The sequence below is a fragment of the Corythoichthys intestinalis genome, chromosome 12 (assembly GCF_030265065.1).
Source record: "Corythoichthys intestinalis isolate RoL2023-P3 chromosome 12, ASM3026506v1, whole genome shotgun sequence".
NCBI classification, from domain to species: Eukaryota; Metazoa; Chordata; class Actinopteri; order Syngnathiformes; family Syngnathidae; genus Corythoichthys; species Corythoichthys intestinalis.
In genome coordinates, this window is record NC_080406.1 from 43569859 (window position 1) to 43597301 (window position 27443).

A 27443-nucleotide genomic window follows, 5' to 3' on the forward strand; every position below is an offset into this window, starting at 1 on the left:
TTTTTGAAGATTACTTTTTGTTTGTGTAAATTTAAAATTAACCCCTTGACGCCAAAATTGAATAAATAAATATAGTTTAAGATTTAAAAATCTTTTTGCTTGTAATTTTGCTAAACCTAGTTTGGAAAGTATTAAAATACAGAATAATTAATACCAATAAATCATAACAATTAAAATAAAATGCAAATACAAATCATGATTAAAAATACATAATTAAAAATACAATATTGAGAACATTTAAAAATAAACAATAAAATACATATAATTTGATGTATGATGCAAATAAGTAACAACAGCCATCAATAGTTTAAAATAATAATCAAGCTGCTTTGATCTGTAATGTGACTATTTTGGAGTCAAAGGCGACAAGTACTTTTTTTTGTCCATGTAACTTTTTGAGTTCCACTGAAATCAATCTAGTTTCATTTAATTTACTTTGTTACATTTTGAAACGCTTCCATTACAAGGTAAGCAAACAAAAAGTAACAGTACTTCTGTGGGATGTCCCAGACCCGATCACATGATCGGAAATCTGGCCGAAAGTGCCATTTATTTAAAGGATCAGAAAAGGACTGAGTTTCTAATTTTTTTAGAGGCTAGTAAGTAACAATCCAGAAATACAACTCTGCCGGAACACTAAAAAGTAACAATCCAGGAATACAACTCTCCCGGAAAAAGTGCAACTGGAGGTACTGTAAATAGTACAGGACTGTAACACACCTTTGGTTCAAATTCAGGTGACACAGATATGGGCTTAAAAATATGCGACTGGGACATCCTTAGTCCTTTCACTTCAATAAAGTTTTGAGATGCTTTTCCCCACCTCCGCCTTTCCAAATACAATGGTACCTATACTTAGAAAATTAGTTGGTTCTGGTTTTGTAACTTGAAAACGTTTTCCATGTAAATGCCCTAATCTGTTCCAAACTCCTCGAAATTTAGACATAAATCTTTTATAATGCATAAAAATGCATCAAAACATTTAACAAATACATTTTACAATTATATTATCGCACAATAAACATAAAATCAGAGTTCTGCATGATGTAAAGAAGCAATAATAAAAGAATAAAAGTGAATACGCTCATATAAAGCTGTCGGAACACGTGGGGTGAATGAAGAGGACGCTGGGATACACAAATACACATACAGTAGAGGTCCCTATTAGCGGATTGGAGCCCAGGAATGCTTGGCAATAGCCAATGGCATAGCAGCTACAGTGGGGCAAATAAGTATTTAGTCAACCACCAATTGTGCAAGTTCTCCTACTTGAAAAGATTAGAGAGGCCTGTCATTGTCAACATGGGTAAACCCCAACCATGAGAGACAGAATGTGGGGAAAAAAAACAGAAAATCACATTGTTTGATTTTTAAAGAATTTATTTCCAAATTAGAGTGGAAAATAAGTATTTGGTCACTTACAAATAAGCAAGATTTCTGGCTGTCAAAAAGGTCTAACTTCTTCTAACGAGGTCTAACGAGGCTCCTCTCGTTACCTGTATTAATGGCACCGGTTTTAACTCATCGGTATAAAAGAAACCTGTCCACAACCTCAGTCAGTCACACTCCAAACTCCACCATGGCCAAAGAGCTGTCGAAGGACACTAGAGACAAAATTGTAGACCTGCACTAGGCTGGGAAGACTGATTCTGCGATAGGTAAAACGCTTGGTGTAAAATCAACTGTGGGAGCAATTATTAGAAAATGCCAGACATACAAGACCACTGATAACCTCCCTCGATCTGGGGCTCCATGCAAGATCTCACCCCGTGGCGTCAAAATGATCACAAGAATGGTGAGCAATAATCCCAGAGCTACACGGGGGGCCCTAGTAAATGACCTACAGAGAGCTGGGACCACAGTGAAAGGCTACTATCAGTAACACAATGCGCCGCCAGGGACTCAAATCTTCCACTGCCAGACGTGTCCCCCTTCTGAAGAAAGTACACACCCAGGCCCGTCTGCGGTTCGCTAGAGAGCATTTGGATGATCCAGAAGAGGACTGGGAGAATGTGTTATGGTTAGATGAAACCAAAATAGAACTTTTTGGTAGAAACACAGGTTCTCGTGTTTGGAGTAGAGTAAGGAGTGGCTTCGTAAGAAGCATTTCAAGGTCCTGCAGTGGCCTAGTCAGTCTCCAGATCTCAACCCCATAGAAAATCTGTGGAGGGAGTTGAAAGTCTGTGTTGCCCAACAACAGCCCCAAAACATCACTGCTCTAGAGGAGATCCGCATGGAGGAATGGGCCAAAATACCAGCAACAGTGTGTGAAAAGCTTATGAAGAGTTACAAAAAACGTTTGGCCTCCGTTATTGCCAACAAAGGGTACATAAACAAAGTATTGGGATGAACTTTTGGTATTGACCGAATACTTATTTTCCACCATGATTTGCAAATACATTCTTTAAAAATCAAACAATGTGATTTTCTGTTTTTTTTTTCACATTCTGTCTCTCATGGTTGAGGCTTACCCATGTTTACAATTATAGGCCACTCTAATATTTTCAAGTGGGAGAACTTGCACATTTAGTGGTTGACTAAATACTTATTTGCCCCACTGTATATACAGGGAACTGAGAGTACCAGCCATACTGTATTTTTGCCTTTCATATTCTCAAATTTCTTTCTTAACAAGAGGCAATATTTTCCCATTCAGGAGTGTCTTAACCTGAGAATTCTGTGTGTAGAGACATTATTTTATATATATTATTAAAAATAAATATAATGGAAGTTTATTTACCTCCACAATGAATGGAATATTATGGACAAGTTTATATATTACCATAAGAGATCAACTTATCCATATTAGTGTAATTGTTTTTATTGTGGGGGAAAGAGTGTAGAGTGGTATGGAAAAGTACCTGAACCTTTTGGAAGTTCTCACATTTCTGCATAAAATCACCATTAAATGTGATCTGATCTTTGTCGATATCACACAGATGTAAAAACAGTGTCTGCTTTAACTAAAACCAGCCAAACATTTATAAGTTTTCATATTTTAATGAGGATAGTATGCCAACAATGACGGAAGGGGCAAAAATAAGTAAGTGAACCGTCAAATTTAATATTTTATGCCCCCTCCCCCCGGCAGCAATAACTTCAACCAGATGGTTCCGGTAGCTGCAGATCAGATCAGTCTGGCACGTCGATCAGGACTAATATTGGCCCATTCTTCTCTACAAAACTGCTGTTGTTCAGTCAGATTCCTGCGATGTTTGGCATGAATGACTGTCTTTAGGTCATGCCACAGCATCTCAATGGGGTTCAAGTCTGGACTTTGACTTGGCCACTCCAGAATGTGTATTTGGTTCTTCTGAAACTATTCTAAAGTTGATTTACTTCTGTGTTTTGGATCATTGTCTTGTTGCAGCATCCGTCCTCTTTTTAGCTTCAACTTTCTGACAGACGGCCTCAGGTTTTCCTGCAAAACGTTCTGATAAACTTTTGAATTAATTCTTCCATGAATGAAGTTGTCCAGGTCCTGGGGCAGTAAAACAACCCCAAATCATGATTCTTCCTCCACCATTCTTCACGGTGGGGATGAAGTGTTGATGTCGGTGTGCTGTTCCATTTTTTCTCCATAAACTTTTTAATTCATTCTTCCATGAATGAAGTTGTCCAGGCCCTGGGGCAGTAAAACAACCCCAAACCATGATGCTCCCTCCAACATGCTTCACGGTGGGGATGAGGTGTTGATGTTGGTGAGCTGTTCCATTTTTTTCTCCACACATGACGTAGTGTTACTCCCAAACAATTCAACTTTCAGTCCACAATTTTTTTTGTCAAAACCTCTGTGGAGTGTCCAAGTCCACTCCTTGTGAGAGAAGCAACGGTGCCACGCTCTGTCCATTTGTAGACAACTTTTCTGACTGTTGATTGATGAACATCCACTTTCGAGACTTTTCGAGAGGGTTTTGTATCCTTTCCCAGCTTTATCCAAATCAACAATCCTTGATCACAGATCTTTAGACAGCCCTTTTGACCGAGCCATGATGCACATCAGACAATGCTTCTCATCAAGACAGTTCTTTCCAGGTGTGTGTTTTACAGTGGGCAGGGCAACTTTAAACCACTCATCAGTGATTGGGCACACATCTGACTTAAATTGTTTAGTAAAACTTGGTTTCGATCGCTCTTTAAGTCTCCTTGGGTAGAGGGTTCACTTACTTATTTTCCCCCTTCTGTCATTGTTTGCATGCTATCCTCATTAAAATATGAAAACCTATAAATGTTGGGGTGGTTTTAGTTAAAGCACACTGTTTTTACATCTGTGTGATTTTGACAAAGGTCAGATCACATTTGATGGTGATTTTATGCAGAAACGTGAGAAATTCCAAAAGGTTTCAGATACTTTTTCATACCACTGTACTTAAAGTTCCAATTTACACACACTAAAGAAAACAAATGAAAATAATGTTTAAGTTTTTACACCGATAATTTTCATACACATTTGAAATAATAATATGACAAATTTTAACACGTTTTTTTTGTGTTTTATTTTTATTTATTTATTTATTTTTAACAATATCATAATAATAAAGTTAAAAACTGTGACACATACAATCATATACAGTAGATAGATCTTATAAGATTTGTTCCTCGTTATTAATGTATTGGAAAAGCTGTCATACAGTAAGAAACAGCACAAAAATAGTAATCATAAAATATTTCCATTGCACGGATCAGACGCATGGCACGACATGTATACAGTATTATTGACAGAAGCCTTTTGGTTGAGCAGATGTAAAGATTATAAATTCTAATAATTTTAAAGGCCACTTGACCTTTCTTAGTCCTCGGGCATTGCAGTTTGCTGTTAGTTGAGTTGAGGCGAGGCGCGCTGCAAGGGGATTAAATGAAAGCACATGATGCAGCCACCATGTGAGCAGTCAAAGAATTGGACTAAGTGGACTCTCTTTCTTCACTTTGCCTCTCTGTAAACCGGCTGGTTGGTCGGCGTGCCGGGCTGGGTCGAGCAGTCATGGCGTCACCGCGGCTGGAGACCTTCTGCTGCTCCAACCGGGACGCGGCCACCGAGCTGGTGGTCACCTTCCAGCCGCTCCTCTTTGGCGTTCTGACGGCAGTCAGCGCGGGAGTCAGCGCGCTCTTCGCCCTGCTGCAGATCCTGCCCAAGAGGAAAGGCTACAGGCGGCTCGGACAGTATCCGCTGCCCAGACCAGCCTCGTCGTCGCGGATACTTTTCATTATCAGCGTCTGTGACATTTTGGGATGTGCAGGTAACACGTCGGCTACCATGGACGGCGAAAGACGTCAAATCCATTTGGACTGAGAGAGATTGAGCCATCCTAGTATCTAATGGATATGACGTCTTTGGCTGTCAATGACAGTGAATATATTCGAAAAAAAATTTTTTCTTTGTTTTTCTTTTTTTAAACTTTGTTACTATACTTTTGATGGATCTTCATTAAAAAAGTTTGCCTTTACCTTTGAAATAAAGTTAACAATGAATCGAATAGTGTGTAAATCGTTTTTAATATTTTGGCAGCCAAAATATTAGGACAATATGGCTTCTATTTGACATCCAGTTGGATTATTAGTGTTGCCTTTATGTATTTTGCTATAGCCAGGAAAAAAAAATAAAAACAAATAAAATTTTAATATAACTATATATATATACATATATATATATATATATATATATATATATATATATATATATATATATATATATATATATATATATATATATATATATACATGGTGGGAAACACTCAGGTTACTTGAGGTTCTGCTCTGAAACCTCCAATTTGGCAAAATTTTAAAATTGTCCTACAGTGGGGCAAATAAGTATTGAGTCAACCACCAATTGTGCAAGTTCTCCTACTTGAAAAGATTAGAGAGGCCTGTAATTGTCAACATGGGTAAACCTCAACCATAAGAGACAGAATGGGGGAAAAAAAACAGAAAATCACAGTTTGATTTTTAAAGAATTTATTTCCAAATTAGAGCCGAAAATAAGTATTTGGTCACATAAAAACAAGCAAGATATCTAGCTGTCAAAGAGGTCTAACTTCTTCTAACGAGGTCACACGAGGCGCCACTCGTTACCTGTATTAAGGACACCTGTTTTAACTCATTATCAGTATAAAAGACGCCTGTCCACAATCTCAGTCAGTCACACTCCAAATTCCACTATGACCAAGACCAAAGAACAGTCGAAGGACACCAGAGACAAAATTGTAGACCTGCACCAGGCTGGGAAGACTGAATCTGCAAAAGGTAAAACGCTTGGTGGAAAGAAATGACCTGTGGGAGCAATTATTAGAAAATGAAAGACATGCAAGACCACTGATAATCTCCCTCGATCTGGGGCTCCATGCAAGATCTCACCCCGTGGCGTCAAAATGATAACAAGAACGGTGAGCAAAAATCCCAGAACAACACGGGGGGACCTAGTGAATGACCTACAGAGAGCTGGGACCACAGTGACAAAGGCTACTATCAGTAACACATTGCGCCGCCAGGGACTCAAATCCTGCACTGCCAGACGTGTCCCCCTGCTGAAGCCAGTACACATCTAGTCAGTCTCCAGATCTCAACACCATAGAAAATCTGTGGAGGGAATTGAAAGTCTGTTTTGCCCAACGACAGCCCCAAAACATCACTGGTATAGAGGAGATCTGCATGGAGGAATGGGCCAAAATACCAGCAACAGTGTGCGAAAAGCTTGTGAAGAGTTACAGAAAATGTTTGGCCTCCGTTATTGCCAACAAAGGGTACATAACAAAGTATTGATATGAACTTTTGGTATTGACCAAATACTTATTTTCCACCATGATTTGCAAATAAATTCTTTAAAAATCAAACAATGTGATTTTCTGGGTTTTTTTCCCACATTCATGGTCTCATGGTTGAGGTTTACCCATGTTGACAATTACAGGCCTATCTAATATTTTCAAGTGGGAGAACTTGCACAATTAGTGGTTGACTAAATACTTATTTGCCCCACTGTATATGCATGTGTGATACATCCATACCTGTCAACCCGAGGCCGTTGGCAATCTTACAAATAGTGACGTATGCCTTTACAAATTGGTGACTAATCTTACAACGTTTTATATAGCGTGCAATATACTGTAAAACAAAAATAAAACTCAAATTTTAAAATAATATGAATGCATAGGTAATATTGTAACATATAACCTGGTGCAATCAAATAACAATATCTTCAGGTACATCCTGATTACTAAAATTTAACAGTGACTTTTGTTACAATTGTATGTAGCACTTTTGGCAGTTTCTATCATGTCTTTTGATGGCTGCACATCATGGCACTTCAGCTCGCAGTTCAGTTTGACTTGAAGGTATTCGAAAACTGTCTAACGAACAGTTTATAATAGTAATAATAGTGTGTCCAATTTTAAATTAAAAAAGTCAATTGATAAAATTAACTTACCGATGCAATCTTTGAGTCAGGGAACATTTCTTTTGCTAATTCTGAGAACTGATCAGCAATAGTTGCGGTCTAATTATGTTCGGCAGCAAATTGGCAGAATAAAATCTCCGCTTTCGTCACTTTTCAATCTGCAGACTTCATCTTTATGACTAGTGTTGTTAATCTTACTTTAAAAAAGTAATTAATTAAAGTTACAAATTACTTCTCCCAAAAGGTAGTTGAGTTAGTAACTCAGTTACCTGAATGTAAGAGTAATTAGTTACTTGGCAAAGTAACTGGTGTTACCTTTCATGTTTTTTTTCTCCATTAAAAAAAAAACCAAAAAAAACATAGTAACCTTTGCTATGTTTGGAAGTCACTTAATGTTTTGAATCAACTGTTAAAGTTGTTAAAATTGCTCCCGTTTTTGCATTGGTTTCCTTCTGTCTACTTTCGACATGCAAAAGTCTTAAAACTGTTTCATCATTTAAAGATAGATTTAAGTCAAGATTTTTCTGATTTAGGAGTATTTTAGATTAAAAGTTACTCAGGTTCGCTAGGAAGGTTCATTACAACAGAGCCTTTCTGAGAAGTCTATTGCTTTAAAATGGCGGCTGTTTACGAACGCCACCGAGTCTGTCATTTCGCATGTAGTTCTATATGCATGTGATACCTAGGCGTAGATTGTAGGCTGTTGGCTACAGTCAGGAAATATCGGAGCCGCCTTGCATCGCGTTTGCTACGGTGTCACAACAAACACTCTTCTCTCTCCGTGTCTCTGACTTTTCTCGCGTCATCAAACCAACGTAGTAACGCATAGTAATGCACATTGTCTCATTGCCGAAACGGTGACAAAATCCAAACGGAGAAAAAAAAAGGTAATGCACGAAAAACGTACAGATTTTGAACGTACGGCGTACACATTTAAACATCAGTGCTCACTTGTACAAATTACGCAGAAACCGTACAACTTGACAGGTATGTACATCATTGGAAAGCTTAAAATCTTAATTTTTTGGGGAAATTTTTTTTGAACAGGAGGACATTTAAAAATAAAATAAAATAAAAAAAATTAAACCCAGAAACCCTAACTCGAGGTGAGAGCAAGAGAGAGCATAATTAAAGACACCATGATTTTAACGAGATATTATCGCGTACTTCCCTTGTTTCGACCCAAAAACTCTGTGTAGCATGTCTCACTGAGTGTCAAGACACAGCAGTGAAAGGCCACAGCCGGACTTGTTGGGGATTTTATGGGTGAAACACGGTAATATAACAAGGGTCGCATTGCAGAAATCGCAGACATCAAGGAGTGGTTGAGATTTTCTTTTTCAAATATTTACCCTTTTAAATGTTTTTTTTTCTTCAATTTTTCTTTATTTAGATCAATTATTTATCATCTAAAATATCGGTGAAAATATGACAGTAACAAAAAAACAAAAAAAATACAGTTAAGCGATAGAAATGAGGTAGATATCCGTGACCTATTTACAGACACTATGTTTTTCATTGTGACGTAATTTGTTTAAAAGTTTAAAATATGCGGGTGAATAATTTTACAAAGTCGTTTTTGTTTTTGTTTTTTTAAACTAAATATTAGACGTCAAGTATTGATTGTAAGCTAAAAATGATAGACATTTCAAATAATAAATATAATTACTTACCTTATTTTTATGGCTGGTTTGAAACAAAAGTGGTTGCGCGGTGTCTCTTAACGGGGGTCTCCAGGGTAGGGCCGGCCCAGGCCATTTTGGGACCCTAAGCAAAATAATGCAAAGGGGCCCATATTTTTGGCCCACCATTTCGTCACAGTGTACTGTCAAACCCATACATGTAATCCAACCCATACGTCCATATTTTGTATATTAATCAGATTTTGTTGCACTGCATACTTCAAACTTCTCACCCCAAATGATTGTCAGTACTTACAGTAGATAGCGCCAAACCTTTTTCTAAAAGAGGAAAGAAAGAAGTTAAGGAAGAAATTTTATTTTTTTAAGCTTGTAATCAAGTCTCAAAACTCACAAAAGTAAAATAAAGCAAACTGTAGTAAACAAAATCGAACACAAATTAAACAATTGCCAGATTGGGGGCCCCCTGGTGGTCAGGGGCCCTAAGCAGCTGCATGGTCTGCGTATAGGCTGGGCCGGCCCTGCTCCAGGGTAAAACCGGCAAATTAAAAATAGTTCGGGGGCTTAATGCGCCATAAAATTGCTATGCCAGCATATATACATATTGTTCTATCAAACACAACAGTCCTTTGAAAATACAGCAGTTTAAAAAAAAAAAGCAAAGAGGGGTGCAAGAGCAGAAACTGCTTTTTCAGCCTTGTCTGTGTTTTCAGCCATATATATGTATTGGCTATAGACAATGTAAATCGTAATACAGTTAAATTATTTTTAAAGTTAAAACTTAAAAAAAAAAGAAACACACAAACTAATAAATTGGGGAAAAAATCAGATGAGTCCCATGCTTAACTTTCTTTGAGAATTTCATTGCTTTATTATTGTTTATTTTTGTTTTGTATTGTGTTATAAATTGCTTGTCACTTCACATACTTTATCTTAACTCTTTGGCTGCCATAGAGACCAATAGATGTCCCCTTGATTTTAAATGGAAGGTGCCAGTGCAATCTCGAAATGGATTGGACGTCTCTTGACGTCAATAGGTGTTTTCAATATCAACTTCTCTCTTTTACTAACTGCACAACATATACTCGGCGATCTTGGCTGGCATTGAATGAGTTAAGCTAAGGATACATTTTGAATAGATGTCCACTGTCCTAGCCAGGGTTAATTGATTGGTCATTGAGTCATTCATCTTCCGTGCCACTTATTTTCACAAGGCTTGTGGGTGTGCTGGAGCCTATCCCAGTTAACTATCGGCAGTAGGCAGGGTACACCCTGAATTGGTTGCTAGCTGATCGCAGGGCACAGTGAGACAAACAACCATTCACGCACACACTAGTTTCTACAAAGAACAGCTCATTTTACAAACATTTTTATATTTTGGTAGTTTGATACAAGCACCTTGATACAAAACACAGTGGTTGTTGACTTTTCTTCTTTATACCAATGTTCACTGGAAACCATTTTAAGCAGGTTTCATTCATTTTTTACCAAGAAAATAAAGTTGATTCTAACATTTTCCAATCTTTAGTAATACAGTGGTACCTCAACATACAATCACATCGACCTACAATCCTTTCGACATGTGACGTAAAATTTGACACGTCATTTGTCTTATCATATGACGATATGCTCGAAATAGGACGTTTTATGGCAGCGTCACAAATTCGTTGTTTCCCCGCAAGAAACAAAGGCACGGCAGATTTTCTTTTGAGAGAAATCAACATGAGTCCCAAGAAGGTTAGTGCAAGTGGTTAAAAAGTAAAAGGTTGACGCTAACAATTTAAATTAAGATGTAAATGATAGAAAAAAATGAGCCTGGTGTGCACGTCAGTGAACTGGGTCGACCTTAATGCCGGAATATGTCTACGATCTGGCCGGTAAAATTGTTTCCAAGTTGGATTTTCACTGTAGGTACAAGGAATTAACTGAAAGTAAACTTGTCTTTTGTGCTAAATGTTTGGGTTCTAATGGATGAGTTTATGGTCAATGATAAGTAACAGCAATGGTTGTTTATCTCATTGTACCCTGCGAGTGGCTAGCAACCGATTCAGGGTGTTGCCGGTCCATTTTTTTCCCCTAAACACACGTTTGATTGGCTGATAACTTGACCCCGCCCCTCCTGCCACACTCACACAGTCCCGACAGATTCATGTCAACAACATGCCGCCTCCTCCGCCCCCTTCGAAGAAGAGGGATTTTAAAAGGTTTTTTTGGCCAGCAGCAGTCACTGCAAGTAATCTAAAAAGGTGTCAATGTTGTGGAGGTGGGGGAAACACCACTAATTTTGCTTCTGAAAGTCTAACCTGCATCACAGTTAGCATAACATTAAACTGTCTGAACTTGCTAACCTGCAAAACTACTTCGGTCAGGCCAGCCTCCACAAGGAACAACGATATTAAGCTAGCCATCCCTCATTAGGATCATTATTTGAATTATGTGCATTAAGGTAATGCAACGCGGTAGCTTCAGAGTGCGAATTAAAAAAAAAAAAAAAAAAAAAAAACAGGGAGCTATCCAAGAATGGGTCCACTTCAGGGGGACACTGACATGAACATGAACATGAACTGACATGAAAAAAAATAATCTGTGAAATGAAATCACACATCAGGATTTCGTGAGAGTACTTTTGTTCAAGTCTTGAGGTAGTCTAGTATCCCTCAGATGTCGACAGGTCCTTGGATAGCCGAGATATTTTTTCATTTTTTTCCCAAATCACTTTTACAATACTTTAGTTTGAGTCTAGGGGTGCTCAAGTGTCTCGCAGAAGTAGATAGAGATGTCAATACAGATTTATTTTTGCATTAATCATTTGGCCTATCAATTATTTAGGTTCATATTTATGAGAAATGTAGCCCTGACCCCGTTCAATAATCTGTTTGGTCTTATTAATGTCCTGTCCCCAGCAAAAAGTGTACATGCAGGTTATGCATACCAATGTTGAGACCAAACCTACGCTCCTTGAGTAACAGTACCTCAATTTTGTCACTACCAGGTATTCTTTTGAGGTCTTCTCTATGGTTGGGCCTTCCCAACGCAGTTGAACAAATCTCTGTGGCCAACAGCACCGACGCTTGGCCGGACGTCCTCTGCCTTGGCAGCGCAGTAAGCCATCCTGCCCATAATGGGACGACATACATAGTTACACTTGTTTAAAGGTTCACTTTTGCAGATGTGGATCCAGTTGTTCTACAGCGCTTCCTTCTGGTGGACCTTTTGTTACGCAGTCGATGTCTTTCTGGTGGTTAAGACATCTGCGGGAATCAGGTGACGCACACAAAAACGAACCACATTTGTGTTAACTCGTTCGCTGCCATCAACGGTGAAGATGTCGAATTCATTTTAGCTGTTCAAATGGACATGCGACATCATTTACTTTATGAGAATAATTTAATTTGATGCTCTCACTTTAAATCACTATTGGGTAGAACTGTTTTAGTCTTTCCAAAAGTGAAACAATGCCAAATGAAAATGGGGTCATAATATTGCAAGAACATCTTTACAAGACTATAGGTGTATTATTGCAAAACCAGAATATAATATTTTGAGAATTGTCTGAATTATAAAAGAAAAATTAAGTTGTTTTAGTGTCTTAAGAGAAAATCAATTTATAGTCGATAGCTTGATATTTATAAAACCAAATAAATCAGATTTGTATTCTAATTGAATAACAAAACATTTAAATTGTCATTTTATGTTAAGAAATTTACAGTGGTACCTCAACACGAGTCTTTCGACATCCGACGTAAAATTTGACTCATCATTTGTCTTGGCACATGACGACATGCTCAACCATACGCAGAGATTAAGGGGGGGCCGGGGGACATACCCCCCGGTGGCCAAAAATGTCATTGCATGTATTTGTTTTCCAATACATGCATTTAAAATTAAGACTTTGCTGGTAAAATGTTGTCTATTAAAAAAAAAAAAAAAAAAAAAGTTATATAATAAAATTTAAAATGGGTCAAAGTTATTTTTCAAACAGATCATGTGACGAGCACCTTAGAGTCGATCATTTGTTTTGCTTAGCCAAAAAAAAACAGCTAAGGATAGAAGAGGAAAGATGGATATACATCATTTTTTCAAACCTAAGCTTTCAAAAGCAACAACAACTACTGACTGAGAGCCAAGGATTGAAGATGTGGACCATGAAACGCCAGAGAGCACCGCCAAAATTGCGAGCGGGGTTTCAGTTTGCCCCACCAAAGATGTTAACAGAGCCACCAACGGGCGTACCATATTCAATGGATGGCAATCTTGGCCAGTAGCATAGCTGTCCTATTTAGAATTCCCCTAAAAAATGATGGGAAACAAAAAATCGCTCATTTTCAACGGATTATTATAAATGTTCCAGGCTGGAATATTCAGTCAAAAAGGACGCCACATCTACTTCTCCACTTGATTAGACAGTGCGCTAACACACACAGCTGGGATGCCTCTATGTACGAGCATGGGCTAAGCTACTATCGGAGCATATACTGTATCTTGTAAGTTAATTTTATTGCCGACACTGCGTTTCGTGGTCATCATCATTTTTTAAATCAACATGGATCCCAGGAAGGTTAGTGCAGGTGGTGAAAAGAAGGGAAAAGGTGTCTCTTACCATTGAAATTAAGATAGAAATGATAGAAAAATATGAATACACACTGTGCGTTCAGGAACAGCATGCAAAACACAACCGCCATATTAGAACCCGATTCTTTACAATATTATTTTTTAGGGTTGGGCATCGAGCATTGATGGGATCCAGGATTAACACTCCTGTTCTCCCGGAACCATTCAAATTTTTTCATTTGGATTCCAAGTTTCAATGCCCTGACCGCCGACCATAAAAATAGCTGATGAACACCACGAAGAGGCCACATGGAGACTAGCTCCATTATGAGCAAATCAAATGAAATGGCTAATTTAGCTCATCACAAAAACGTGTTGCTTCGCTTCACAAACACACAAACAGAATAAACACACCGAAATTATATCAGACCCCCTGTTAGAACGTGCAAACTTAGATATTGTTTTATCAAGGGTTCCCAACGATGTGTTGTGCAGAGGAGTTGTGTAACGTCTGTACACCTCAAGGATTCTTTTCCAAGTAAAGTAGGAAGTTCTTTTTGCCTGCTGCTTCCAGTAAGTCACCACTCACAAGCCAAGCGCGCATAGCAAAACAAAGAAAAACTGTAGAATCCAGAGTTAAAAGTGACATCTTGTTGACGGCTGAACAATTTATCAGTTTAGAAAGAAATCAAAATTAAAAAGTAGTCAACCTAAGATCAAAGTACAGAACACTTCCTGCCTGACCCTTAACTAACTAACAAACGATGCAATACAATAAATGCCTGCAGCATAAGACACTCCAAAACATAGGCAAAAGAATATGTGTAAATGTTCTCCCCGTGAGCTTTTGAAAAATAAACATCTTTGTGAAAGTGCACTCGCGTGGAAAGAAACTTCATCATATCATATCAATTCATAGACCATTATTTACAGTATATACAAGTTAAAAATAGCCCTGCAAGAAATTTATAGCAAAGTTAATTGAAAGTTCATATAATTTAAAAAAAATAATTGAGAAGTTTAAGAAATTAATATAAACTATGCAGTTTCTTTTACCCTGCCTATTAAAAGAATCAGAATCGAGGATCGTTTGGAACCGGAATCGAAACGTGGAACTGGAACTGTTTAAAATTCAAACTATGCCCAGCCCTATTATTATCATTATGTTCTTCTGATTTCTATTTATAATTTATTGGTTTTGCTATGTGTAATTGCTATTTGTAATTGTACCAGCAGTATACTAGTATATTAAGGACTTAGTGTAGGTTTGTAGGCTATGGAACGAAATAATCAAATTATAATTATTCTTAGGGGAAAATCCCGCTCGACATACGACCAATTCGACTTACAAACCAGGTCCTGGAACGAAGTCAATTCGTATGTAGAGGTACCACTGTACTTAAATATAATGTGAAGAGGGAATCATTTTAATAATAATTTGTTATTATTTGTTAGTGTGTAAATCAAGGGATGTCTTCATTATAAATAATTTATTTTAAAAACTAAATGTCATTTAATCAAAATATATACATTTATTTTTTGTTTAATATCACTCATTTATTCATTTATTTATTCTATAATTATTAGGGTTGTTCCGTCCATGTTTTTTTGCTCCCGATCCGATCCCGATCGTTTTAGTTTGAGTATCTGCTGATCCCAATATTTCCCGATCCGATTGCTTTTTTTTTGCTCCCGATTCAATTCCAATCATTCCCGATAATTTTTCCCGATCATATACATTTTGGCAATGCATTAAGAAAAAAATGAATAAAACTCGGATGAATATATACATTTTATTATGACAATAAATCCTCAAGATGGCATTTACATTATTAACATTCTTTCTGTGAGAGGGATCCACGGATAGAAAGACTTGTAATTCTTAAAAGATAAATGTGACTTTGTATATTGCGACTAAATATTGCCATCTCGTCTATTTGTTGAGCTTTCAGTAAATGATACTGTAGCCATGCCCAAATGCATGATGGGAAGTGCAACCATGACTGTGCGTAGTGCTATCAATTGATATATCTTCTCTGCGTTGGGAATTAACATAGGGTGTTACAAAAAAGAGCAATTACTACCTTGCTTCCCCACATTGCTTCCCACGATATTTCTAATCTTAGAGAGAGGGATTGTAAGGCTTTAGCCAATTAAAAAAAGGCTCCAAAGGCTGCCAAAATTCACTCTACTCATTTTACGCTGCCTTTTAACTCTCTATATAGGTAAAACGGCGCTATTACAGATTGAGCGCGACAATGCATGAGTGGGTCGTGCAGCGCATGCATTAATTGTGTTAAATATTTTAATGTGATACATTTTTTTAAAAAGTAATTACCGCCGTTATCGGGATAAATTTGATAACCCTACCTTAAACCTAAACTAAAGACTGGATGAGTGCAACATATTATGTCTGTAACGTTAAATACAATTAGAAAACGATTTAATAAAAAAAAAAAATGTATATATATATATATATATTTTTTAAAAAGGCATGTCCAATATTTTTTTGCCGATTCCGATTCTTGACGTGATCGGACATCTCTAATAATTATTGATCCTTTGCTGTCTTTTCCCAATGTATTCAATGGTACTAATATGCCAACATTTTATCCTGTATTACAATTATTCAAATATTTATATTTTATACATTTTATTCATGTAATAGTGTTACCGTATTACTAATATGGCAACTTTTTCAAAATATTTCAATATCAAGTATGCATTTGTAAAGCTCTTTGGGGTATTTTTTTTCTTTAAAAACTTGCCTTGAATTACTTGCAATGATTTTAAAAGAAAAAGTTAAAATAAAATTGACAACTATTTCGAGAAAAAGTCCACCATTGATGGCAATCACTGCTAGAATCCTTTTCTCAGAGTTTGCTAAATGAATGGAAGCACATGGTTTAGTGCGTCGTAAGAAGTCAAGCGCGGGTTGGAGGACAAAGAGCTGCAACACGTGTTGCGTACTCATGACTTGTTCTTATTCTCCTTCAGCACCATTATCCTGTACCACATGATCACATGGGGTCTGGCTTTGCTGTTGTGTGTGGAGGGCGTGGCCATGCTCTACTACCCCTCCATCTCCAAGTAAGACTTTTTGATCCGCCATTAACTCATTTGCAGCCATTGACGGCCATAGATGTCCAATCCATTGTGACTGGGAATAATCGCCCCTTCAAGTCAAAATGGATTGGGCGTCTATTACTGTCAATGGCAGTGAAAGAATTAAATACGGTATATTGACTCTTTCGTGACTCTAATGAGGGCAAGAACTATAGAAAATTAATTTTATGAGAGGGTCAAGGCTCCAGTCCCGCACCGCCCCGCGGCGGCTTCTCGGCGCTCTCCTACTTCCACCTCCCCCTGTCTTTTCTATCCTCCTTGGGCCCTGGCGTGGGTCACTGGGGTGTCACCCACTCCGGGTGGGGAGCCTGTCCTGCCCTGAGCCTCGTGGGCCCTGCAGGTCCTGCGGTGTACCGTGTCGGTTTGGGGGTTGCGGCGCTGGTTGGGCGGACAGTGGTGGGCGTTCGGGGCAGTAGCGTGCCCCCTCATCCCTTCCTTGAAGGCCGGCTGACAGGGACGCGGATGGTCCGGGGAACCACCCTGGGTCCCGGGGGTATGGCGACAGCCACTTTGCTGGAGTTGCAGGAAGAGAGATGGTCTGCGCTGGCTCACCCCGCCTGATTGGCTGGGAAGGGGCCGTGGCCGTGGGGCGGCCCCCGCGCAGCATTTCCACTTGTCTATAGACCAGTACTTCTCAAATAGTGGGGCGCGCCCCCCTGGGGGGGCGCAGAGCAATGCCAGGGGGGGCGCATGTGACCTCGGGGAACATGTTTTTTTTTGCCGTACTGGAATAAAGTGTACTTGCACATCCACTCAGTAGGTGGCAGTGGCGCTCTCATTTTCAGAGTGCGCGCAGTATTTTTGAACTAAGGAAGAGCACTCAGCACACACAGACAACAGATATGAAGAGCAGTGTGCCACCGCCGTTTTCGAAAGCCGTTTTCCGACCGGACTCACTCACGCAGCGACCCACTGTCTTGTCCGGTTCTCACGTCGCCGCCCAAGAAGTGCCATTTTCGGCTTGGGATCGTCAGGACGACTGCCCTCACTACCTCGGCCGCCGTGAATGCGCTTTTTTCGTGCCGTTTGCCTTTTAGCTTTGACTTTTAATACAGTGGGTGATGATGAAAGACCACTGTTTACTGTGTCTAAAAATAATTATAGCAGACAGCAAGAAGCCAAATCAATTAAGACGCCACTTAAAGACATTAGACCCCAATCTCATTGTTAAGCCGCTTGATTTTTTCAGTGAAAACGTGCCGAATATTGCCAACAATCGTCCTGCTTTGTCAGTGTTATATCAGTAAGCCAGTGAGCATTGTTAGCATGCTAATTGCAAAATAACTCCACACCATTGCAAAGGAGGTAAATACTATGAGCAGCAAAAATAAAAACTGTCCTGTCCAAGGACACTTTTTCCCCCCTTTTATTCAGATGTTTTTTCGGTCAAATTTTTTGGCACATTGTCCTCATGAGTGAATGTTTCTAATCAATTTTAATTTGGTATTATTTACTGATTTTATTGCATTTAATTTTTCTGTATCAAATGGTCAAAAATGTACCTTGAGTGTATTTTTTAGTTTGGATGTGAATTTTTTTTTTTTTTAAATTCAGGCAAATTGATGCACGTCAAGTCTTCTCTGTTACAAACAAAACAATGTTAATAAAGTTATACTTTATTATAAGTTGAGCTATGTTACTTTTTTTCTTTATTAGAAAAAAAGGACACAATGTTAGGCAGATGCGTATTTATAATAGTAATTTTATAGACAAATGATACTATTTACAGTGGCGGCAGAGAGTTTGGGGGGGCGCGAAACATTTACGTCTTCCTTGGGGGGGCGTGACAGAAAATAATTGAGAAGCACTGCTATAGACCCTACTCACCAACGTCACAGAATGACGTGTCGCTGTATCCGGCCGCCATATTGTCCGTCTCTGTTTAGCCCTATTCTCAATGGTTTCAATTAGTCGTTCAGTTTATAGAGCAATTCATGGAAGCCCCGGTGCTTTAAGACGCTGTAAACTCATTGCATGCGTTGCATAAAAGGCGTTATGTGGAAAAGCTTCAGTCTATCCATTCGCCAGATCCATATTTGATGCCTAAATCGATATTTTTCGACCCGCTGTCTTCGCCCTCTCTGCCTGACATCTGCTATCCTGATATCTACAACTATCTTGTCCACACAAAATCAGCCTATTCTCACGAAAGTTTGAAAAACTTTAACAGCAGCACTCTAAGCATCATTACCCCGTGTGATTTCTAAAATGGCGACAATCAAAAAAAAAAAAAAAAGTTGACTGCGATGGCCGACGCTTCAAGGATAGGTGGATATTGGACTATTTCTTCAATAAAATACGCAACAACTGTGTCTGCCTCATTTGCAAAGAGACAGTCGCTGTTTTCAAAGAGTTCGATGTGACGCGATAATATTACCGAACAAGACACGCTGACATGTACGACAACATTACAGGGAAGATACGCAGCGAGAAATTATAGTAACTTGAAGCTAGTTTAATTTCACAGCAGCAGTATTTCGCAAGAGCCCGAGTGTCGAAAGAGAACGCCACAAAGACGACACTGTTGAAATTATGAATTAAAAATAATAATAATAAAGCAAATGTGACACACAGAAGGGCTTGCTAAAATTTGTTTAAATATATTGTTCTATGTAAGTCAGCCAAGGTAGCCCCCTGCATTTTTACCACACCAAATCTGGCCCCCTTTGCAAAAGGTTTGGACACACCTGTTTAACTGATGATCCGTAGACGAGGCCAGCTTCTTTCACTTGGTACCAGCTAAATATTATTCAAAATGTAATGATGGTGGAAGAAATAAGCATCTTGAATTTGAAACTGTATGTTGTCGGCGATTAGCCTCGCAATGATCTTAATTGTGGTTGTCAGCCCAAAACCCTCTAAATATATATTAAATGCATCTTACCAGATATAAAATGACTACTACATAATCTGTGGTAATCGTTTGGTGCCCAGTTTTCTCGTCGAATTGCAGCAGTCCATCTCGCTCTTTTCCCCGGGTCTCTCGGAATACGGTAGAACTTCAAGTCTCTCCGTCTATCTTCTCTGTTATTGCAACCAACCGCCACACACGCCTTCACCATTTTGATTATTAATGTTAACGAGCAGAAAAACATGCCATAATAGGAGGAATTTACGTAGCGGTAATGCGTCAAAACGACGAGTAGACGGACAATATGGCGCGGAGGCGTGGTTGTGACGTCATGTGACTTGTGATAGTCCTACAGACCCTAGTCTGTAGGACTATCACAAGTCTAATGGAATTAATGCATGACTGGGTGCAATTAGGCACACTCAGTGGAGAGAATGTCGGTGCCAGGATTAGCGATCAGGCAGCATAGAAAAGGATGTCAACATACTGATTCCACACGTACAAGTGTTTCACATATGACTGGGTTCGACACCTCACAGTGCGGATTTCTGTATGCTCCACCCCGTCTAATCACATCTTTTTTTTTTTTTTTTTTAAATTTTTTTTATTTATTTATTTTTTTTAAAACCTGTCCTGTTCAGCTGTTTGACACAGAGAATGGAAGTCTAAGTGCCCGGATTCTGAACAATTTTAATGTTTCACATGGAGAGTCTGACATACTCCCATTGTGATCATTCAAAATACCTTTTTATTATGACAAAGCAGCGAACAGGAAGGGATTATGGGGGGACAGAAGAAAAGAAATACAAGAGAAGAAAGAAAAGAAACACATACACAAACAACAACAAGAAATACATTGAACATCTAAACTAGTTACTAATATGCTGGTGCTATCGTCAGCGAGATGTATTTCCGGTTTACACCATGTGGGGGCCAATTGGCCAGTGAAAGAGGAGAATGGGGGTGGGGGTGTCTATAAGACTATAAGCTAAGTGATTGAAAGGGGTAGAGTGTACACAAATCAGTTCTGTGATCTAGAACCCAGTAATCGTGTGAATCTCTTATGAGTGTAAGCCCGTTGGCGACCAACCCTACGCCGCCGCATCGCCAATCCCGGCACCGGAACCCCCAACCCGAGCATGCCCTACCACATCCAGCAGCATGCAAGCCCCACCGGGCGCGCGACAGCCACGCAGACGGGCGGAGAGACCGCGCGGGCGCCAACCCAGGGCCACGGCCACCACCCAGCCAGCCCGGGGAGGGAGGGCGGGCGGGGTGGTGGGGGGGCCATGCGCAGCCCATCCCTCCTCCCGCCGCCCAGCAAAGGAGCCACCGTCCCCCCCCCCGGGACCCAGGGTGGTCCCCCGGGCCACCCGCGCGCCCATCAACCGGCCTTCAGGGATGGCAGGAGGGGACGCATCACCAACCCCACGCCTACACCCACCCCCGCCCGCCCACCCGGGCCACGAGCCACAGCCACAGCCCCCCAACCGGCACGGCACGCTACGGGACCCCCAGCGGCCCACCAAGCCCCAGGCAAGGCAGGGTCCCCCGCCGGTGCAGGCGACACCCCGCTGATACACCGGCGCCCAGCCAGCGACCCGCGACGGAGCGCAGGGCGGATGCCCAGCCAGAGAAGAGAGGGGAAGGCGGAGGCAGGAGAACGCCCAGGGACTGCCACGGGGCAATGCAAGATCGGAGACCCGACCCCCCAACCCACTCCCGCGGCCGGCAGCCAAGGCAGAGGGGAGGCCACACCCCGGGAGCCACGCCATATAGAAAAAGTGTGGGACCCACCTACCACCCTATTACTGTGGCTGCCAGGTTCCCGACTGGCAGCCATCACCCAGCACCGTGATGGGGGTGTGAGGGGAGGGTAGTGCAATGTATGCATTAAAATAGGAGAGCTTGGCTTGGGGCAGTGGGACCGCAGCATGGAGTTTCTGTCCAGCCGCCCGTCCCACCGCCCTTTGCCGGAGCTCTCCTGTGGAGTATGATGTGTGTGGTGCATTTAAAAAAGGTGCAGGGATGGCGGGGCCTGTGGTGAGGAGGCAGCCGTGAGGCCCCCCCCCCCCCAACAGGTCCCAACCATCCCACAGCCTTGGTGTGTGGTGCATTAAAAACAGGGGGGAGTCGGGCTGGGACTGTAAAGCCCCGTCCCAACTCTCCCCGGAGAAATGTATGAGCATGTAAGTGCCAGGGTGAAAAATATTTACAGTGCCGAAGTGAGAAGTGCGTGACTTAAGAGGCAGGCTCCCGCGGGCGTGGCCCCGTCCACCAGAACCACCGGCCCCAGGGCGGAAGAAGCGTCAGGGCCCCGATCAATCCCCGCCCCAGACCACCCACGGCGCCTCCGCGACCGCCCACCCCCCTCCCACCCACCGAGCACCCACCCCGCACCCCGAGCAGGCGCCACACCAAGCGCCGGCGACCAGGGGGCGTTCACCCCACCGGCAAGGGACAGCGAGCCTCACCCTAGGCCCCGCGGGCCCCAAGAGGCCCCGCCAACGACCCCACCGGCCGGGGGGCAGCCGCGGCCGCCGCGGCCTAGGGAGGCGGACAGGGCCGGAAACAGACCAAGGGGAGGGAAGCGCACCCCCCACAACCCACCCCCGGGCCAAGAGGGGCGCGCGGTATGGCACCAGAGGGCACCTCCCCGGCACCCGGTACAGGGAGACGCGGCTCCGGCCGGGCGGACCTGGGAGGGAACCATGGCTGCCGCATACACCCCCCGGCCCCCACCCCAACTCCACCCCACCCCGGCCGGCCGGGGAAGGGCCGCGGCCCCGGACCGGCACCCGGACTCACATCTTTTTGACTTACCCTCATCTTTCTCCTTGCCCCCCCCCCATGGTGTTCACGGGAAATGCAATTAGTTAGCGATAGCACCACTATATTCATAGGTAGTGTTCAATGGTATATGTTGTTGTTGTTTGGGTTTCTCCTCTTCTCTATTCTTCTGCTTTTCTTTTTGTCCCCCCGTAACCCCTTCCTGCTCACTACATTCTCCTAATCACCTAATCATTTTTCCATGTGATACATTAAAGCTGTTCAGACCATAAGGACACTCAGATTCCCATTCTCCATGTCAAATCAGCTGAACAGAAAAGGTTTTAAAAAAAAAAAAAAAAAAAACTTTTAAAAGAAGAAAATTATTTGCATGAAATGAAATGTATGAAATCACTAATAAGTCCATAACAAGGAACACGAGTGAAAAAAAAAAACCACCTACATAAGCATAGACTAGGATTCCAGCTGAGTTATAATTGCATTTTCAGGGTTTCTCCCTTCCTTTCATCTCATTTAATGTTCTTCAAGGCCGTTTCAGGCAAGCATATCCAAGCAAAAATGATATTTTCACCCCAAATTGAGTCTCAGATGTCTGTTTTCAGTAGAAAAAAAATGGTAATCACCATACAAAAAGATTTTAACCTTAAAAAAATGGATAAAAACATGACCATAACAGAAAAACAACATTGCAGTGTTGCAAAAAGCCAGTGTGTATTACATTTTCACATTATATAATTAATGTATACTGGGTATATATATATGGCGGAAAACACTCAGGTGACTTGAAGTTCTGCTCTGAGAACCCCAATTTGGCTAGATTTCAAAATTATATGATATGCATGTGTGATACATCACTGGAAAGCCTAAAATCTCCATTTTCTGGGTTATTTAGAAAAATTTTGAACAGGAGGGCATTTTGAAAAAAAAAAAAAAAGTTTTTTTAACTGCAAAACTCTATCTGGAGGTGAGAGCACACTAGAGCAGAATTACAGACGCCATGATTTTAACGAGATATTATCGCGTACTTCTTTTCGGTCCAAAAGCTCCATGTAGCATGTATCACTGAGTGTCAAGACACAGCTGTAAATGGCCACAGCCGGATTTTGGGGGAGTTAATGGGTGAAAAATGGTCATATAACAAGGGTCGATGCAGAAATCGCAGACATCAAGGAATGTTCGAGATTTTCTTTTTCATATGTTCACCCTTTTAAACGTTTTTTTTCAATTTTCTTCATTTGGATCAATTATTTATCATCTAACATATCGGAGAAAATGCAACAGTGACAAAAAAATACAATTAAGCGATAGTTATGAGGTAGATATCCGTGACTTCTTTACAGACGCCATTTTTTTCATTGTGACGTCATTTGTTTAAACGTTTAAAATATGCGAGTGAATTATTTTTTTAAGTCTTTTTTTTTTAAACGAAATATTAAACATCAATTAATGATTCTAAGCTAAAAATAACAGACATTTTGAATAATAAACACAATAATTTACCTTAGTTTTATGGCACGAGGTGTGCAAGAGCAGAAACTGCTTTTTCACAGACAAGACTGAAAAAGCAGTTTCTGCTCTTGCACCTCTCTTTAAAATAAACTGCTGTATTTTAAGCCAAAACAACTATTGTGTTTGATCGAACAATATGTCTATATGCTGCCATAGCAGATTAATCATGCAGTAAGCCCCCGAACTATTTTTAATATGTCTGTTTTACCCTGAAAACCCCCATTTACAGACGTCGCGCAACCGCTTTTGTTTCAACCCAGCCATAAAACGAAGGTAATTAATTATTTTTATCATTCAAAATGTCTGTCATTTTTAGCTTAGAATCGTTAATTGATGTCTAATATTTCATTTAAAAAAACGACTTTAAAAAATGATTCACTCACAGCTTTTAAACTTTTAAACAAATGACGTCTCAATGAAAAAAATAGTGCCTGTAAAAAAAGTCACATATATCTACCTCATAACTATCGCTCACTTGAATTTTTTTGTTACTGTCGCATTTTCTCCGATATGTTAGATGATAAATAATCGATCCAAACAAAGAAAAATTGAATAAAAAAAAGTTTAAAAGGGTAAATATATGTAAAAGAAAATCTCGACCATTCCTTGATGTCTGCGATTTCTGCATCGCGACCCTTGTTATATGACCATGTTTCACCCATAAAATCTCCAAAAAATCCAGCTGTGGCCATTCACAGCTGTGGCTTGACACTCAGCGAGGCATGCTTCATGGATCAAAACAAGGTAAGTACACGATAATATCTCGTTAAAGTCATGACGTCTTTAATTCTGCTCTTTCATGCTCTCACCTCCAGATGGGGTTTCACTGTTTAAATTTATTAATTTTTTTAAATGCCCTCCTGTTCAAAAAATTTCTTTCCCCAGAAAATTGAGATTTGAAGCTTTCCAATGATGCATCACACATGCATATCGGACAATTTAGAAAGTTGGCCAAATTGGGATGTCTCAGAGCGGAACTTCAAGTCACCTGAGTATTTTCTGCCGTATACATTATATATGGCAGAAATACATTATATATTTATATATACACTATATATATATGATTACTGTCAAACTTTATATTATGAAGTAGAAGAGTTCATAAGGTCAAAAGTCACAGAGGTCAGAAATGGACTTTCACCATAACTTAATACCCGCTGATCCTATCTTTAATTTGAAATGACTGCATTGCATTGGTGTGTATTTCATGTTTTTTCCAGTTGTGAGCAAGGCTTCCAGCACGCTATCCCTCACTACGTCACCACGTACGCACCCATGCTGTTAGTCCTCGTGGCCAACCCCATCTTCTTCAATCGCACCACCTCCGCGGGTAAGGTTTTTTAAAATTAATTTGAAATATCTGACACAAATGTGGGCTTAAAAAGCCATGTTTTTCTTCTATAGTGACATCGTTGCTGAAAGGACGTCAAGGGATCTACACGGAAAACGAGCGCCGGCTAGCTAACGCTATCAAAATCCGCTTCTTTAAAATCATGCTAGTCTTCTGTATTTGGTGGGTTTCATGTTCTTTGCTGCAAGATTCTTTTTTATATGATATAATATTGATTTGTGTGATTAACACGTATCAGCTGGATTCCCAACATCCTCAATGAGGGCCTCCTCTTCTACCTGGAAATGCAGGTGAACATTGGTGACAGCGGCCTAAGGAATATCAGGAATGCTGCTCTTATCACGTGGTTTATCATGGTAAGATTTCAGAATCTTAAGTGTGGGTCAAAAACAGAGATTTCATGCACAGCGTCAAAATCAGAGAAATGTAAAGTAATTCTAAAAATGCAAATATAATTTGAGCTCCTGAACAGTAAATATTCTTTTTATGTATGTATTCATTTTATTACATTAGTAAGTTATCGTTAAAAAAAAAAAAAATCAAAAATTTAAGTGAATTAAAAAATATCTTTTAAATTGAATTGATTATTTTTATTTGAGTTGTCCGATATTATCGAGTAGCCGACAAACTTAAAATGGCTATAAAATTCTCAAGATTTTATGCTAGATGCACAAAAATCACCAAATGTAGAGATAATCAAAATCATATTTTCAGGATCAATAGCAATATTGAACATATCATATAAGTTAACATATAATAAGTTTTTGCCAGAAATAGGAACTTAATTTTTTTTACAAAATCCAAAATGGCGGCCATCACGAAACAAAGAGCTTTCTAAGTTGAAAATTCATGTAAATAAATGCTTAAATCGCGCAATTTCTATAGATATGAACGTAAAACAGTCTAGATTCTTGGTTAAAAGCAAAAAACGGGTAATTAGCATTCATTTTACGCAAATATTTCAAGCAAAAGTTACAATATTGTGTAATCCAACATGGCGGCTGTCACAAAAGACCTTTTAAAGTTGAAAATTCATTGAAATAAATGCTTAAATCGCGCAATTTCTTTAGATATGAACGTAAAACAGTCTAGATTCTTGGTTAAAAGCAAAAAAATGGGTAATTATCGTTCATTTTACACAAATATTTCAAGCAAAAGTTATAATATTGTGTAATCCAACATAGCGGCTGTCACAAAATAAAGACTTTTTTAAGTTGAAAATTCATGTAAATAAATGCTTAAATCGTGCAATTTCTACAGATATGAATGTAAAACAGTCCAGATTCTTGGTTAAAAGCAAAAAACGGGCAATTATCGTTCATTTTACGTAAATATTTGAAGCAAAAGCTACAATATTGTGTAATCCAACATGGCGGCTGTCACAAAAGACCTTTTTAAGTTGAAAGTTCATTAAAACAAATGCTGAAATCGCGCAATTTCTACAGGTATGAATGTAAAACAGTCCAGATTCTTGGTTAAAAGCAAAAAACGGGCAATTATCGTTCATTTTACGTAAATATTTCAAGCAAAAGTTACAATATTGTGTAGTCCAACATGGCAGCCGTGACGGAATAAAGAACTTTTTAAGTTGAAAATTCTTGTAAATAAAAGGTTAAAATGCATCTTGGGAATTGTCATTGCTTTGGCATGTCCTATGATTGCCTGCGTGTATTTGTGATGCTTTGGTCACCCCCTAGTGGCTCTTTGGGGTAACCACTGTAAACATAATTTAATTGTGAATGAATCCTTTTATTTGATTATGGACATTTTGGCTAATTTCAATTTATATTATTTATATGGGACATTTATTTTATATATGTGTTCTTATTTTTCACAGAAAGTTAATTTTATTTGGAAAACCTTGAAGTTGTCACATTTATCATTATTAAAGCATCCAGTGGGGCCTCACAATACAACTAGCAATAATATGTAGAGTGCACGACCGCATATAACGGTATCGGGGTGATATCTGGTATCAGATTTTCGGAGTTGAACTATCGGGATATCGGTTAAAAAGTCATTATCGGACAATTTTTATTTTTGTGTGTATTCCATCCCCTCAAAAAATATTTTTGATGAATGAACTCTCACGTCAGAAACTTTCACCTCCTGAAATTGGATTTAACCATACTTTCGTAAGCAGACCCATTACCCTACACATTAAGAAAATGCAAACTAAAATACTGCAAATTGGTGAATTTTTAGCTCTTTCACTGCCATTGACGGTGATAGACGTCC

General features: G+C 39.8%; 1 protein-coding gene across 1 annotated transcript in view; it reads left to right on the plus strand.

The window, feature by feature from the left end:
* The first annotated feature begins 4640 nt into the window (after positions 1 to 4640).
* LOC130926522 (G-protein coupled receptor 143-like) overlaps positions 4641 to 27443 on the plus strand; it is a 32983-nt gene continuing 10180 nt past the window's right edge. The window contains exons 1-7 of the mRNA XM_057851447.1: positions 4641 to 5237; positions 12020 to 12129; positions 12197 to 12291; positions 16576 to 16668; positions 25075 to 25184; positions 25259 to 25367; positions 25444 to 25561. Of these exons, the coding sequence (XP_057707430.1) occupies positions 4982 to 5237; positions 12020 to 12129; positions 12197 to 12291; positions 16576 to 16668; positions 25075 to 25184; positions 25259 to 25367; positions 25444 to 25561 (891 nt within the window). The 5' untranslated portion in view covers positions 4641 to 4981. The remainder of the gene's footprint in view (positions 5238 to 12019; positions 12130 to 12196; positions 12292 to 16575; positions 16669 to 25074; positions 25185 to 25258; positions 25368 to 25443; positions 25562 to 27443) is intronic.